Source organism: Fukomys damarensis, unplaced genomic scaffold, assembly GCF_012274545.1.
Source record: "Fukomys damarensis isolate Sample0158 unplaced genomic scaffold, DMR_v1.0_HiC HiC_scaffold_10, whole genome shotgun sequence".
Classification (NCBI taxonomy): domain Eukaryota; kingdom Metazoa; phylum Chordata; class Mammalia; order Rodentia; family Bathyergidae; genus Fukomys; species Fukomys damarensis.
The window spans coordinates 8,677,279-8,695,341 of record NW_022900922.1 but is presented as its reverse complement, the minus strand read 5'-3'; the positions used below and the strand labels follow the sequence as shown (position 1 = coordinate 8,695,341).

Sequence of the window (18,063 nt, the reverse complement as noted above, 5' to 3'; positions counted from 1 at the left end):
AAAAAAAAAAAAAAAAAAAAGCAGCAGCAAAGGTGCATTTCAGGTACAAAGGAACCAGACGTGGTCCTCGACGCGGTTTAGCTCAGCAGCCGCATGAGCGCGAGAACTCCCAGCCAGGTGAGCATCCTGTGTGCACAACCATCGCGGCTTTCATCACGCGCCAACTTCCATTTTCCGCGCACCGCCTTCTCCCCACGCGAAACACCTATGTCACGTGACAGAAAAACTCCCGCAAGCAGCTGACAAACTCCTGGGGTACAGTTTGTCCCCAGGCCACTTACAAACTGCTGTGGTTTAGATCTAAAATGTCCCTGGGAGTCTGTTCAGAAGTGGGGCTGTCGGAAGGTGACTAGATCTTGGGTGCACTACCTTCAGTGACGGGCTGATCTACTGATGAGTTCACAGCTCTGTGTTGTTAGGAAGCGGGGTCTGGTTGGAGGAGGTGGGTCGTGGGGGTGTGACCTGCGTGCCTTCTTGACCCCAGCTCCTCTCTTTGCTCTCTGCTTCCTGGCTGCCACTGGTGAGCAGCTGTCCTGTCAGACTTCCATCCTGCCATTTCTGCCAGGCCACCCTGGACCACATCCACTAAACTGTGATCCCAAGTGAACCTCTTCCTGCAAGTTCTGAGCGTGAGAGTCACATGTTCCAAGGCTACAAAGTAGCTAAACATTCTCGGAAAAGTAGAGAGAGGAGGAGCTGCTTCACTGATTCCTTGATTGATGCACAATTGTTCATTATGTGTCTGGCTTCCCACCAACCCACACTCCCTAAGGAGGACAATCACTGGCAGACACCAGAGACAGCAACAATAAAAGTGTTAAATGGTTGTCTTTTCTCTGGGCTCCAATTTGTTAATAAACCAGACTTAACAATTACCACCATTCAAAACAGAGCCAAGTATTTCAAATCAAGCAATAGCTCAAGGATAAAAAAATTTGGATTCTGTTCTGTCACTTATTTCAGTGTGGTAATTATAGTTACTGCTATCTCTCAGCATCTCTATCTTTAAAAGAAAAAGGGCATGAAGAAAAAAATAATCGAGTTCATAATGGTGTGCACGCCTGGAGGGTTCAGCGGACTTTCACTGGTTATATCTAAGCCACATGCAATGGTCTAAGTAGTTTCCTTCATGCTTACTTGCAATCTAAATATTAACTGGAAAAATAAGCAAGTCTCCACCCTATAATATCCTAATTTTTATTTTGTTATAATTGCTGAAGATAGTTTCTAAGACACAGATCCATACAACTGGGGCATTATTTTCTGTCTTACACACATGTAGAAACCACACAGTGACTGGTGCCCTACAGGGTCTACATGTTAATAAATCAGAAGCCATGAAAGAGTTAAAATACAGATGTTTCCCAGTTTTAAAAACCCTAATGTTAACAGTGTTTAAGATTCATACCAGAGGTTATAAATTTAAAAACATCTTTACATTGCTGAAAACCGTAAGTTTGCATTCCCTTAAATAAGGAGGCCCCTAAAACAAATAAATGCCCCTAAATATTTAAACATCACCAAATATTTGCAAAAACAATCAGCAGGAAGAAAAATTTCTATTTAGAAACAGATATATGTAAGTTTTGAAATTACAAATTACATTAATCGGAAAAAAGAATTTACTTTAAAATTCAACTGTATAGTAATATGGTAGTAAATACTACAATTCATTTACTCATTGATTAAAAGGCATTCTATAATTTGATAACTACTGAATACATGAACTCATTTGTCTGTGGTGGGATGGACTTGTGCATATACTGCCTAAGTGCTATATCACTGAGCTATATAGCCCATCTCCTAAATTACATTTAAATTTCAGAAGAGATGTAGACTCACACCTCAAATACCAGCACAGAAATGAAAAGCAGTATTTATTTTAACAATGAGGTGAATACTACTCGTTGATTCAGTGATTAGTACTATCTACTCTTGACACATAGTAATAAACTAAGTAGAAATTCATGAAATAAGTAATTCCAAAGGACTGATAAGAGTGTTTACCTACTGCACCGAAGGTTTGAGATCAGAAAAGGCACATACTCTATATAAACTTCAGATTAAAAGCAAAAACATAAAAAGGTTGACTTCTCTTTATTCCAATTTACAGAAGCATTTCTCTAGCTTTAATGTTATCCTCCATAGGACCTTTTAACAATGCTCACCTATGACCTGTCCTTGCTCTAAACCCTGTAACGAATCCCCAGGGATCTTGGGTGTGGGACAGGACAACTTACTACAGTCCTATGTTGTCCTCTCTTGTAGCCAACCTGGTCTAACTTTTCCACAGCAGGTCTTCACCCTCACAGCTTCCTGGGCTAGAACACTCTTCCCGTTTCTCTTGCCATCTTTAACCCATTTTCTGGAACTTGACACAAGTCAGCATCTGCTTACATAAGTCCCAAAGCAGCAGTTGTTCTTGGACCACAACAGACCACTTTCCACGGCTGAACAACATCACCCACAGAACCTGTGGTTGACTGCCTCTCCCGTGAGTGGGGAAGTGCATAAGGCTAAGATTGCGTCTGTGTGGTAACTGCTCTCCTCCAAAGCTAGCAACAACACAGGGCAGAGTGGGTACTCAACAGGAATCTGCAAAATGCGTGAGGAAGCGACTGCGTGGTAGCACGGTGATTTGAACGGGATGACTTTCCTTTTTAGATATGAGATACTTTTAGTATGTTGTTATTAAGCAAAGCTCAATAAAGATATGCAAGAGATAGGAAGAGACTAAGCCACGGTCTCTGTAAAGGGGAATGGATAACCTTTCCCCAAGATGCCAATTAGATCAACTCAGTTAAGTGTTCAACTCTTTTACATGCTTACTGTTTTCTCCTGATTTATCAATTGATTGAGAGGTACTAAAATCTCCAAGTATGCCTGTGAATTTGTCTCTTTCCCCTTTCATTTCTGTCAGTTTTGCACTGTGTATACTGGAGCTCAGTTGTGAGGCATACGTACACTTTGAGGAACCGACATCATCTTCTTTCACAATGCTTTAGGTTTGGTATGTCTGCTATTAATACATACACACCAGACTTCTTACAGGGATTTGCCATTGACTTTCAGTCTATCAGTATATACGGCCGTATGTTTCTGGTAAGCAGTATGTAGTTAAGTCATTTTAATTCATTCTGAAGATTTCTGCCTTTAATTGAGCTGTTTTGTTCATTTACTTTCCTCCCCAATTTATTTCACTGTGATATGACACTGTAATGGTTTAACCCCTCAAAGCCTCCTATACTCATAGTGAGGCTTTTCGAAGGTGTTTGGGTGACTGGGACAGCATAACTGACTTGTTTTTAGGAGGTAGGGTCTAGTCAGAAGAAATGGGTTACTGGGGCTGTGACCTGCAAGAACATACCTCCTCCCCCGTTTCCTCCTCCTTTCTCTGCTTCCTGGCTGCCACAATGGGGGCAGACTTCCGCTGACAGTTTCCTTACACCATGACTTTCTGCTTTGGAGCCAGTCAACCATGGATAAAAGAAAATGAGCCAAATAAACCTCTCCTCTCGATTGTGGGTGCTGGGTATTGTGTGCCAGTAATGAGAAAGCAACTAAGACAGACTTTGGTACTGAGAGTGGGGTTGTTGCTATGACTACCGATTCCAAATTGGCCTTAAGTACCTATGAGCAGATCAAGACTTTATATCTGAGCACTGCTAAGACTCTGCATGTCTTTACTGACTACAGCCGAGCTTTTCACACTGGAAGATTTCTGTCTCACAGCTTGACTGCTGGCTTTTCAGGGAATAGGTGGTACTTTTTCTCTCCAAACTTATATCCAGCTTCCTCTATTCCAGTGCCTTCCCATCAGCCCATGCAAGGCACTGGTGTTGCACCTGGAGAGCCCAGTCTCACCCCACCTTCAGAGTGCAAGTGGTGACTGGGGCTGTCTTGGAGAGGTGGCACTCAGCTTTCCCATTCTTTCAGCCTCAGGACCCCCTGGCATCACTCACTGAAAGTCTAAACCACCTCAGAGGAAAGGTTTTCAATTTTAAAAAATAGCAAAAGTCAGCTGCTGTCCATTTGCCAAAATCCAGATATGTTCAGACGGATTTGATTAGGCACCCTACCCTGTACGCTCGGATTCGGGCATGTTACATCTGGAGTAGGTGAAGGCCCACAGAGGGAGCTTGGTGAGCGGATGCAGGCTGACTCTGAGGTTTGGCTCCTTGGTGTTTCCATTTACCAAATATGGCTTTTTTTTTTTTTTTTGGTACCGGGGATCAAACTCAGGATCTTGTGCTTGCGAGGCAGGTGGCAGAATCACTGAGCTAAATCCCCAGCCCTGGGTCTCTTTTTTTCCCCAAGAAGAATTTAATTCATTTACATGCGCTAGAACATCCACCTATCTGATAGATCTTAAAAACAATGTTTTCATGTACTGACCACAATGGGGTTGGAACAGTATCTTGTAGTAAATTTATTTCTGGTTAAAATCAGAATTGTTTCTGTGATTGGTATGCAGCATCTTGTCTGATTTAGAATATGAGGAGTCCCTGAAGCTAACAGGGAAAATGGGGGAGGGTGTCCGAAACAGATGATTTGGTTTGCTATGGGCCAAAGGCAGTGAAAACCCAGTTCATTCATTAGGCTGGAAGGTGGCAGTCTATACCACCTACTGCCAAGACGGCTAACGAAATGACTCTCACAGACCAGTCAACTACGGCTTGCTGTTTTTGCAAAGGTTTGCACAGTTTCTGCTTTGAGCTGCGTAGCTGTGAAAAGACCATACGGACAGTAGGCCTGAACTCCTTACCCTCTGGCCCTTCAGAAAAAATATGCCACAGGCGTCAGTCTAAGGGACTAAAGCCACAGAAGAGCACAGAAATAAAGTGGAACGCCTGCTTCCGCTGGTGCTGAAGAACTTAAAGAATAAACAAGCAGCTCTGATTGTGCTTTCCTGGCTCAAGGCAGGCTAACCTAGGAACTTTCTGTGACTGTGATAAAGAGTCATTTACTTGTCGTGAAGGAATGAAGTAACACTGGAGCGAACATTTGAAGCTGTGGGAATGCATCAGCTGGACCTCTATGCCGGCACCCTGAGCTCCTCTATGGGGATTTCAGCGCTCCTGAAGGTGCGGATGTGACTGGCAGATCCAGCACTGGAAATCAGCTCAAGGCAGTAACCTCCAGCACCCAGCATGTGCAAGACACTGCAGACATCAAATGCTCCTTTTCTCTTTGCTCCCTCGATCCCTAATTCTACATGAAGTCCACTCATGGTGAATTTCACAACTTTCTCTATACGAGGATAGAACTGGGGGAGGAAGTGGAGGAGAAAACCTGGACTTGGAACTGGTCACAGTAACACCGGAAACCCTGGCTGTGAAAGCTGTATTATGGAGGCATTTTGGGGGACGGGGCGGGTAGATGTATTGGAACCCGAGTATGCACTGATGTCGGGCAGCCGGAAGGGTGGCTGAAGGAGCCATCTGTCCTTCCTTTTTGGTCAGAAAGCATGTGAACCCTTTTTCTTTATTTGTGTATCTCCCACTTTCTGAGTCCTGCGTCCATACAGAGCCCCTTTAGAGGAACTCAATATACCAGATGCTCTCCTCGAGGCCTTCCTGGGAGCTGGGGGGCGTGGTTAGAGAACCAGACCACGGCAGAAACAACTGAGGCTCACCCTCTGCAATGAAGGCATCTGAACAAGATGGTGCTGCAGGCAAAACCATGAGGGTGGGAAGTCTAGTGTCCAGGGCAGACTGCAACACGGATGTGAGAGTGTAGTTTCCTCCCCTATAGTGTCACTGTGGTGGCAGGAGCTGCTTTTCCTGACATAGCCCTAAAACTGGCTCCCTAACACCTTTGGGAGTGCAAGAGCTACCCAGAGGCATTCTAATAAGTTCCTTTTTATTGAAATCGACAGAGGAAGATCCTGTTCCTTGTGAATTAGAATGGTGACTGATATGCTGGGTAACTGAGAGCATAGTTTCCATGATCTCACATAGTAGCTGTTACTAATTGAGACAACACAGATCAGTAGGCAAGGAAGTCAAAGTTTCAGGTGACTGTGACTAATTCTCTGGGTCAAATAAAATTCCTGACAGCAGCTTATTTATGTTTTCCCCTTCCCCTAAGGGTAGGGGAAGGGGGAAAATAAATGAATTGAGGGCTCCAGCTGATGAAAGTCTTCTGATCACTGTTTTATTTTGAGAATTTATTTAAGATTTCTATAACCCCCTGAGCTTTCTAATTTCTTTTTAACAATCAATAACTTCTATCAATAGGGTTTAATTTCTCCTTTACTGCCTGAGTTTTAAGATTTAAGATGGACTAGAATGCTTACTATTGATTTAATTCTACAAAGCTATTTATGGTAAAGCTTTCCTTATAGAAAAATTGATCCTTATTCTTCTTCATAATAAAGATCAAAGGTCCTCTAAGTTTTTTCTTAATAAAGAAACAAGTGGGGTCTCTTTTGGGAAAACAGAAGACCGCATTTTTTTCCTCTGCTTTCCTTAGTGAGAAAGAGGATGCTAATTTTTCTGCTACATATCGACTGCAATCAAAGACCATCCATCCAGCTTACATTTCTGAAGAATAATTGTGGCTGTGGGAAATCTTTTCTCTGACAGAAGTTAATAAACAAGTGACACTAATACTACTAAGAAATATTTATCTTTAAGCTAATTAAGTGCAGAATTCACAATTTGATCTTTGCAATGTCTAATTTTATCATAAATTCAACAAAGTGAAGTTATATCATTTTTATAGCCAATGTTTCTGGGAGGTGTCATTCCTAAGAATAATAAATGGCTCATACTTCTAAATTTCTTTCGGGTTTTAGTTTATAGCTCTGTCAATTAGGAAAGTTCACTTCATTTCTCTGGGCCTTAACTTCTCTCATATTAAAATGAAAATGACAATTTTATTTACCCTTCATGAAAATGGGAGCTGTTAGTAGACGCTGTCTGAATTGAAGGCTTCAATGAATTTGTTACAGAATGTACTGGTAATTTTCTATGTTTGTTTTTTCCTAGTGTGGATTTTTCCTCCTTCCCATTTGAGCTGAAAATGCTATCAGAAACTGGAATAGGAGTAAATCCTTGGTTTTCATTTGCAAGATGAGTTACAGATGATAACTGGGCTTTTTATTTGTGGGGGTTCACATCATGAGTTCATTTTCTTGTTCTTTTTCTCTTTTTTGTTACCAGAGATTGAATTTGGGCCCTTGTGCTTGTGAGGCAGGTGGAGGCACCACTGAGCTAAATCCCTGGCCCCATGAATTCATTTCCGAGAAAGTTCAGTAGTGTTATGTACTTCTTACAAAATCAGTATTCATTTATCTAATGTAATTCCTAACTTTAACTTAAATGCATAAGACTGGTGGTTAAAGGAATCAAATCTCAGGACTTTTGGGCTGGGGATTTAGCTCAGTGGTGCCACTGCCTGCCCTCACAAGCAAAGGGCCCAAGTTCAATCCCTGGTACAAAATGAATAAATAAATAAAAATTCAGGACTTTTACTAAATTCATCTGTATCCAGAATGACTATGTGGAGAGATAAGGTCACGTGCCGGGCAGTGTGAAGAGTCCTTAGTGAGTAGCTCCAGGATGCAGTAGAAAGTGTGGAATTAAGTGCAAGGGAAGAAGAGCCAGGGGGACTCAGAGGAAGAAAAATCCTTGCATAGGGAGGAAACTGAAAAGCCTTCATAGGGGAGCTGGAGGAGAAGCACGTGATGAGGGGGAGAATCCAAGTCAGGTGGAGAACAGAGGAAGTCCACAAGGCAGGAAGCAAAGGCATAAACGATGAGGGCATGGAAGAGAAGGTAGCTTAGTATGAAGTTGCACAAAGCAGGGAGAGATACACTTGAGGAAGTAGAGCTCTATTAAGGAAGACTGTTCTCTAAGTAAACAGAGAAGCAACCTTATCTCACGTATCAGATAAAAACAAAAGTGCTTATCACAGTGTCTAGGTGGCACTGGCAACATGTATATGGTTTCCCCATGTATAATGGTCAAGGGTTCAACGCTGCACATTGGCACAATTAGACCGATAAAGTTCTATAGCAACAAAGACAAAGTGGGTGCTACGCAACAGCTTCCCCCAAAGGCCAGGAAATCCTTTCAGAAGTGAGACCCCTAACTCTACAGAACACTATCCCAACAGTGCTCTTTACTTCGTCAATGATCTTACACTACAGAGAGAAAATCTCCTCCTTCATTCTAAAGAGGCTGCTGTGCCACGACTTCAGAATCACACCAAATGCCTGCAGAAAAAGAGGGCCAACAATGCAATGGAGAAAACCAAACTTTCAAAAGCATCGAGTCGTCTCAAAACAAATATTTCCATTAAATGATTTCACAGGTACTGGTAATTCTGGTGCTCCAAAGAGAAAACTAAAACTTTCAATGCCTTTAGACACTCAGGTATAACATTGGAAACTCACAGAATATCTTAGCATTTTGCATTTTGTACATCAAGTGATAAATGGTAATTATAACTGGGTAGATGGACTTTTGGATATTATGTCTTAATTTGTATTTTTCTGTTTTCTAAATTTTTTATTAAAGATATTAAAGTTGTACTAAACTCAAACATTTTAGATTACTTTCCTTATTTCACATTTAATGTGTGTCAAACTCCACAGAAATACCACAGGGAACAAGAGATGGGATTCTGCCCTGCAGACCTCGGGCTGTATCTGCTCTGCTTGTTTAGAATCACCATCTTGTTTTTTATTTTCTTTTTGGCCAAAGTTAATAAAATAGCAATGTTTTCAGGGACCAGCCCTGACACTAGGCCGCTTTCACCTGATTTTCACACAGTTACATTGCTACCCAACATGGCACACTGCCGCCACGTTACCTGTCAGAGAACTTCCTCCACTACCAGCCCCCAAAGTGCTTCCCTACACCCAAGTCACACTTCGGCTCTTTATGCTCCTTACTAAGAACATTACCTTTACTTGTTAAAAAAAAATCTACATCCACTGTCTTTCTCACTACAAGCTATGTTTGAAGAGCGCCAGAACTCTTATCTTAAATTTGCGGTACAAGCAACCTAGGATGAGGTGAGGCTAAAGAAGGTGGGTCATCCTGAGCTGCCTAAATGTGGGTGGTCAGGGGTTGCCGCTCTCTGGCCTAGGGGGATGTGATGGCATATATGCACTGCTACATTTTAAAAGGCCAGAAACCTTGTTCATTCTGAAGGTCGTCTGGCTCCAATGGTCCTGGCAAAAGGCTGTAAGCCCGAGTTCCTTTGTAGGATATTTTTTCTTTCTTTTGTGACACTGGGGATTAAACCTAGAGCTTCCTGCGTGCTAGGCAAGTGCTCTACCACTGAGTTATATCTCAACCCTGGTTTTTAAAATTTTTAGAATCTTACAAAGTTGCCCAAGACTGGACTTAAGCTTGTGATCCTCCTGTTTCAGCCTTGTGAGTAGCTAGGATTACAGGTGTACACCACTACAACTGGCTTGTATGATGTCCTTTAGTTGATTTATCTCTACTATCAAACATTTCTAACTTAATACTAACCATTTGGAAAAGGAAAAGCTGGCTGAAAATGAGTCAAGAGTAAAGAAAAGTAGAAAAATGGAAAAATGTACAAAAATGCTTAAAACGCTGCAAATATTACAAAATTGGACCTTGGCTCCTGACTAGTAATAGGAACTTTAGATTCAGTAGCCATGTGGATGAGATTACATTCATAAAAAGATATAATACTATCTCCTATTAAGAATTTAGGACATATTTACTCAGTATTCTTACAACGCCTACTTGTTAAGTATCCATCCAACAACAGGTGTGGAGGTTACAGTATGATGGGGCACACATTTCAGAGGCCTCTAGGCAGAGACCTGCATGTTAATGTCCTTCCTGACAGAGATGCTACCACTTATGTCTCTCTCTCTTTTTTTTGGGGGGGGGCAGGGAGCAAATTCAGGTCCTTGCACTTGCAAGGCAGGTGGCTGAACCTCTGAGCTAAATCCCCGGCCCACGTCCCTTTATTTATTTGTAGGTATTTTAGGATACTATGATCATCTCCTCCTTAAAGTATTCCTTCTTTGCAAACCCTCTTACAACATTCTAGATCTAGATGGAGGGAAATAAAAGATTAAATAATTAAATTCATTAAATAAAATATACACTTTATTCTTCTGAGCTCCAAATGTCAGTTTTGTGTAATAAAACGTCAGAGAACGTTGAAGTGGGGCGGTACTGTCACGTAATACGGAATCCCTTCTCTGTTCCCCTCCTCACTGCCCAGGTTTTAGAATTAAAAACGAGTAGGTAAATAAATATCACTGTGGCCAAGTGCCGCTTGATTTCCTCATGAGCTCCTGATTTGTTTGGAACCAGGCCGTCCCCACTGAGTGCGGCAGTGTTACACCATAGTCCTGCTGAGCTCATTTCAGGAGTGGGGTTCTGCCTTCCCCGTTCCTGATGGAAGGGATGGCCAAACATTTACGAGGAGCAGATACAAGGGAACAGGAAAAGAACTTATGTAGCAGGATAGATTCTTCAGAGGAATTTGGTAGTTTTTGAAAATGGTACTAAGTTATAGAGAAGGAAGACAGGAAACCCACATGAAAAATTTATAAAAACTTGTTGTAGCTACTCTTTCTGTTGTCGTCTCCTCAGAATTTGGTCACAAAGCATGTAAGGTGGAAGCAGAGAACAAGCTGTTTTTTCCACAGTACCAGGAATGAAACGCTGGGCTTTCTGGGGTGAGCAACATTCCCGGGCCTTTTTACATTTCTTTATTTTGAGACAGGATGTTGCTAAGCTGCCCAAGTTGGGATCAAACTTGACATCCTCCCAGTCTTAGCCTCCCAGAGCGCTGGAAGGGGAGATACCCCCACCGTGTCCAGCAACACGAGCTTCTGAGGCTTACCGGGCAGTACCCTGAGGCAATGCCCTCTGGCTCTGTGAAAGGGAGGGACAGTGGTGAACGTGAGGGGAGGCGTTTCCTGGCCACCAACTTTTCACCTTCCTAGCACATGCTTGAGTTTTTGTTCTGTTAGCCTGCTCCAGGAGCAGCCTCTGGCTCTGTCTGGGATAGCTAGTGCTGGGCAGTCCCATGAAGCACTCTGGAGGAAGGTGTCCCTATTTTCCCCTTCTTTTTAGCAGTCTTAATGACTGGTATAGAACAATGCCCACAAACTGATGTAGCTTACATTGAAAGATCAAAAAAGAAAGGAAATACTGAACACGGTCAAGAAGTAGAGTAATGAAGAAAAAGAAAAAAAATACTTTGCTACAGTTGCCTTTCTAGAGCTGCCTCGCTTGCACCTATGGCACAAAAGTGTAGCTTTGTTGTTAGAGAACTGTTATCCTGGGGTCAAATTCCCAAATGTGCTTATAATCAAATTCTTCCTACAGCAATTATTGTCTACATGCATGATGTTAAGTATATGTTTTTCCAGTATCTAATCTTTTAAAAGTCTGACAGTAGGTACGTGGCTAGCCCTGTTACAAATTAAAATATTTCCAGGACAGAGTAAGTGTTATGAATGCCAGTTATGAATAATGAATACAAATGCAGACTCCAATTAAAAAAGAAAAAGAAACAAGTGTGTACCCATCACATGCATTTGATTAAAAGATGCAGTTCTAGTCATCGGCCAAGGAAAATAAGGTTGAGCAAGTCTGTGTTGCATACCTGTCATTTAAAGTTACTATTGACTCAGGCACTGACTAGTTTCTGTGAAACTCACCTGCAAGCAAATTGCCAGGTTCACTCTACAGCCAAACGAAGTGCTGACCGCCCGCGGATGGAGGCCCAGGTCTTTGAACAGCTTGGAAAATGACTGTGTGAGCGCAATTCGAGGCCGTTCTTCGGCCACAACCACGCAGGTCCTTACTCTCGACAAGTCCAGTCCTCGGGCCTAGAAATAAGCGACAATAGGTCAGCCCTCACAGTGCTCAGCTATGTGTAAGCTGGACACCCCTTCCCTCGAAATCCCACAGGCAAACAGCAAACTCAACACAAAACTTTATTTCTAGGGTACATGACTCATTAATCACTGCAGGATGTTGGTGTTAAAGATCCATACCAGTATTCTAAACACTGAAACATTTTAAACAGCAGCAAGAATCAAGGTCAAGAAACATCAGAGGAAAAAGGTGAAGGAAAAGCAATTTCTGGTATGGAAGCACAGGGCCTGGGAAAGGAGAAAGCTTTGTGTGCACTGTCACGAGCATGGACCGAGTGCATACTGCGCTGAAATGAGAAAACGTACGTCTTTAAGAATGCAACGCTTAAGATGTTTAGACACTGTCATAACGACAGCTCTCCATTTATGACCCATGAGACAGAGATCAGATAAACTCTCACCAAGCACATCTTAGTTTCTGTGGTGAGCACATTATTAAGCACATCTCAGTTTCTAGACCACATTCAACCAGCTGAGTAAATCAGCAAAAATCTGAGGAGGAGGAATTCAAGGATACGCGCGTGAAAGTCTTGGTGATACAAGTCTTGGGCAGAGCTGAGCAGAGTGATTAGTGACATCACTAAAGAGGAGGGTGCGTGGTGATAACGCTGTCTTACACTGGGAATCAGAGCTGAGTAAACCAAACCATTTGGTTCCTCAAACATTCCAAGATGGTCTCAACACAGAGTAACTGAAATGGACCCTAGATGGGAAGCAAACAATGCAATATTTGTTTTTTCAGGACAGGGGATTGAACCCAAGGTTTTACACACATCATCCAGTGATACACTGAGCTGTACTGTCAGCCCTTAAGGTGACTTTAACATTCGAATGTGGGAGACACACACAGAAGGAAAATTTAAATCTGGGTGATACCAGTTCCACATTTATACGTGTAAATGTCTGACAGGAAGCACAGCACAGGGTTTGCCAGGCTGAGTTTGGAGAAAGAGATACAACATTTGGTTATCAAGGGTAGGACAAGTTGCTTAATTTCCCTGAGCTCAAGTTGCTCATCTTTAAAATGGAGACAGTAATGGTTCCTATCTCAGAGAGCTGCAGTAGATTACATAAATACGCAAAATGCTTGATAATCACTCAACTGTGACACTACTCCACTTCAGTGACTTATTTGTGTACCAATGGGAACAGTCCATGAAAACGTACTTAATCATTCTACAGTGTGATATAGATGGACATATTCTGCTTTAACTTTTCTGTATATATGACTTCAAATCATTACATATTTATGTAACTCAATATCAAAGTTGCACTTTTTCTGTTCAAACCTAAGGCATTAAATGTGAATATCATTAACGTACTGCTTCAATATTTGTATGTATAGAATTCATATGCATCGCACACAAACACAAATGTAATCTGTAGAGATACAAAGGCTTACACACTGGACAATGAACAGTAGTTGAAATATAATTGAAATGGGTCATACGATTATTTCCTCCCAGTTACCTGAAATTAAAGACTATATAATTTACTATGAAAATATATTTATATGTAAATGGAGAAAGACACTATTATTCTTATGTAATGATCATATAAAAAAAAAATATATATATATATATTTTTTTTTTAACCACATACACTGTTTACCCAATTGTAAGATAAACATCCAGACCTCCAAATCAGGGTCCTTCCAGGAAAACCAAAATGAGTGGCTCCTCTCAAACCATCCTACTTAAACATGTAGTATCAGATAAACTTCACTGAAAACCTTAGCTCACAAAATAAAAAGCAAATTTACGATCTTTCAAGTAGAACTAGTGGAATTTAAAATATCAATAAAATGTTTTACATTCTTGTTTATTATTCTGCATGGCAGTGGGAAACTATTCATGGTTACAAATTTCTTTTTGTGCTTGAAAACAATCTACAAGGATCAGGCGGCGGGCCCCACCGGGGCTCTTTGGGGCACTGTCCTGAGCACATCCATCTGTCAGGGTGCACCGGGGCTGCGAGGCAGGGCGCAGTGCTGCTTACCTTCAGGGATTCTGTCTGTGAGCCCAGCCCCTTGGTACACAGCTCCATCACCGAGTAAGAGCAGAATGTGTCCCGGACTTTGTACTGGCTCACAGCCAGCAGCCACAAGGCCGGGTTGGTCTCCAGTTCGGAAGGTGGAATCAGGATGGACTGGTGCCCGGAGTAAACGCTGCAGTGGGACAAGACAGGCCATCAGGACATGTGCGTGGCAAGGCAGGGAGGGAGGGACACACTCACCTCTGAGAAACAGGTGACTTCCAATAAGCCCTTCTGTTATTTCTAAGAAAGGGATAGTAAAACAACTCTACAAAAGCAAATCATGCTTTTGAAGACATTTCACAAAGCCTACAAGGACTATAGGAATGATAAAACAGATCACTGCGATCTTTGGTACTTATTTAAAACATCTATTTATTTGCTTGTTTGTTTGAAACAGGGTCTCACTATGTAGTTGAGACTGACCCGGAACTCACTATGTAGCCCAGGCTGGTCTCAAACTCACAGTGATCTTCCTGCCTCAGCCTCCCAAGTGCTGGGACTACAGGCTTGCACCACCACGCCCAGCTTATTTAAAACATCTAAAAGCTGTGACACTGTTAGGTTTCTCTTGATGCTGCTATATTAACAAATCAGATTCTCTTGGAGTGTAATTTTTTTTTTTTTTTTTTTTGGTACAGGGGATTCAACTTGGGTCCTTGTACTTGAGAGGCAGGCAGTGACAACACCAAGCTAAATCCCTGGCCCATCAGATCCTTTTTTATAGGAGAGACACAAGTAGCACATTTTGATAGAAAATCTAGAAGTTCAGAATAGGTGTTGCAAACCACAGGTGTTGCTTAATTTTGTAAATCCGGGTTTCTTTGGGGTTTTTCAGGAGAGGCACATCGTCACCCATTTTTTTAAATACAGTCCTCAGAAGCCTTGAGCTGAGTGGTTGGGAGAGATCAAACTCTAAAATTTTATTAAATGGGAATTAAATTTAAAGAGTGGGTTATCCTGGTTTAGAAAACCAACTTTGAGAAAAACAAAATTATGACCATTAAAGGAAGTTAGTCACGAAATCTTAAATTTTGACGTGTACTTTAAAATAGTCCAAAGTAATCACCAAACAACTTAAAATACTCATTTCTGATCTTCATATTAAAGAATACTTAGAGCAAAGAAGAAAATGATAGATTGCATATTTTAATTCACCATTAATGGTGTAAATGGGTATTCAAAAAAATGAAGTACTTGCCCAAACTGTATTTTTTTAATGGCTATATTGGTTGCTTACTGTGAATTAACATTAATACATGCCATATGGTGATAAAATATCCCAGATAAATCACCTCTTCATATTTAAATGAAAGGGATCTCCGAGCTATTTAAAAGCTCATAAATCAAACTGCACATCAGGCCTCATTAAGCACTGAAGTCATTTCCTCTTTAATGTGGCCAATCTCATTTTAAACATTTCAGAACTGTTTGCAAAGAAGCCAAATGGTTAAAAAAAAAAAAAAAAAAGTAAGGAAATGAGGCTGGCCCACAAAATGTACTTTAAACAGGACCCTGTGTATGAAAACTTATTCTTCAGGGAAAAAGACAAAGGGCATTTGGGGGCAGGTTTCTATTTCTTTCTGTATTTCTCTATTCCAAAGTTTCATTTATTTTTTTAAAAGGAAATATAGCTAACACTGACCTTTGTTGTAGCCTTTTCAAAGGTTTAATCATTGGCAAACTGAGAAGCTAGACTCATCAGGGAAGAAATACTGGTCCTTAAATTATTACTCTGCTGTAAATTGGATATTTTTGTCTTCACAAATATGTAATCTTTACCATTTTAACCATTTCTAAGGTATACTCCAGTGGCCTCAAAACTATGACCATTAATACTACTCCCAAAACTTTTTCTTTACCACATACTGAAACTATACCACCTTAGGCACTAATTTCCCATTTTTCTCTCCCCCAACCCCTGGTATCCTCTACTCTGTTTCTCTGTTTGAATCTGCCTGTTCCACATACTTTATGTGAGTGGAAGTGTGCAACAATTTTTCTCTTCCGTATAGCTTATTTTACTTAGCACGTTTTAAGGTACCAGTGTCTAAGTCAATTTCAATTCTTTTGGGCATATACCTAAGGACTATGATTCCTGAGTCACACTGTAATTTTGTGTTTCACTTTTTAGAGAATTCTCAAGCCATTTTTATAGAATTTTATACCTCAATAGTTTTTTTTTTTTTTTTTTTTTTTTTTTTTTTTTATTTTGGGTTTTTTTTTGGTAGCAGGGATCAAACTTGGGGCCTTGTGCTTGTGAGGCAGGGGACGGAACCACTGATATAAATCCCCAGCTACACCCTCAACAGTGATGTACAAGCATTCCAATTTCCCCACATTCTCACAAACACTAGCTATTTTCAGTTCTTTTAAAATCAAACTATAGGGCCAGGGATTTAGCTCAGTGGTTCGGTGGCCTGCCTTGCAAGCGCAAGGACACGAGTTCAATCCCCGGTGCCAAAAAATAAATAAATAAAATAAATAAATAAATAAAATTATAATTGTTGTAATGGGTTTGAAATAGTACCTCATTGTGCTTTTGATCTGCCTTCCCTATGGAAACATACAAATTATTTTTATAACCAATATATCAAATCAGTAAAATCCCATCATAAAACTTACAATTCTATCAAATGCTCACTAAGATCTGTCCTTAGGAAATTAACGTAGGTCATTCCATAGAACAATATTAAAGTTATTCATTAGAAATCAAACAGCATCATACAAGAATATTTGAATAACAAAGTAGACTTGTACATTATTCAAAAGACTACATATTACAAGTAACTTTCTATTGAACAAAATCTCTGTACAAGTTTAACCTTGCTCTTGACATCCATAAGAGCAAGCTTTTTATCCAGACCTAAGGTTCTTTATACTCAGGGTCTAATTCAGAACAGCAGTCAAGATCGGCTTTCCAGCATGTCATGTTTTCTCACTTTTCAGACAAATCGTGTTACTCTCCAAACAGCCTTCCAAGACATACACCATGGGCCTGAACACAAGCTACACATCTTAGCTCCAGAAATACACCTAGAGGAAAACCTATGCCTCTTCTGTCCACCCCACACACAACACCTCTGCGCTGTTCCTGGACACCTGCTGTCTCAGCCAGGGCTGTCAACGCCAAGACAGACAGGACACCACTTTCCATTCGCTCCTGAGACCCTTGTACCAACAGCTTCACCAAGCATTCCTCCTAGATGCAGGTGGCCTCTCATAATGCTCATGAAGAGGACATTCCCACTGGGGCTGATGCTGCTGAAGTGCAGTGCCCCTAGACCCTAGGTGACTCTGAATTACATCCTTATTGGTTAATGTGCCAGCTCCAATTAAAAGCCTCAAGGTAGCAATGACCACGAAGAAATAAAAATAAATGGAAATTTTACTTCTGCTGAATGGATATTAAATGAACAATCTCAGGGCCAAAAATAGTGTTATATACCTGGTAACAGCCTACGATCTAACAAGCCTGCACATTATATATCATATAAATCATAATTATCCACCAGGAAACATTATGTGTCTTTCCACTCTGGGAAGCAAAGGAACACAGTGTTTCTATTAACATCAAATGTTATTCATCCCGTTCACGAATCAGGGTTAACAATACTACCTCAATTAGATGTTTTATAGGCTTTATATTACAACTGAAATTTAAGCAGCTACTCTTTCACACTAAGGACTTCCATTTTCAATGCCAGGTACCAACATGCTTAATAACATCTGAGCCCTGAATCTCAGGGAATAAAAACAGAGGTACAATCTTGTGATACTTTTCCTCTTAATGCTGACAATGTGCCATTTCAATATTGTTCCCAGGATTTTACTTTGTAAATGCTACCATGGGGAGATTCAAAATAAAGAAAATTAAATCCAAATAATACATTACTAGCTTTCTCAAGAATACACACCAAGATTAATGATTTGCTTGATCAAAACTGTCAGCACACAAAAAAGGTTCGGCCTGCACTGTGAATTCCAGGATAGAGAATTTCAGCATATTTGTGTAAAGTAAATACAGTTTAATCTCCTTCCTTATTTATAAGGAAGTAAAAAATAAGAAAATTAATCCTAATAGAAAATACAGAGGCCGGGCGTGGTGGTGCACGCCTGGAATCCCAGCACTCTGG

General features: G+C 40.9%; 1 protein-coding gene across 1 annotated transcript in view; it reads right to left on the bottom strand.

The window, feature by feature from the left end:
- Positions 1–18,063, bottom strand: part of Dip2c (disco interacting protein 2 homolog C) — a 304,786-nt gene that overhangs the window by 29,689 nt on the left and 257,034 nt on the right. Inside the window, exons 33-34 of the mRNA XM_033761773.1 lie at positions 13,892–14,060; positions 11,675–11,845 (exon numbers count right to left, since the gene is read on the bottom strand). Coding sequence (XP_033617664.1) covers positions 11,675–11,845; positions 13,892–14,060 — 340 coding nt within the window. The remainder of the gene's footprint in view (positions 1–11,674; positions 11,846–13,891; positions 14,061–18,063) is intronic.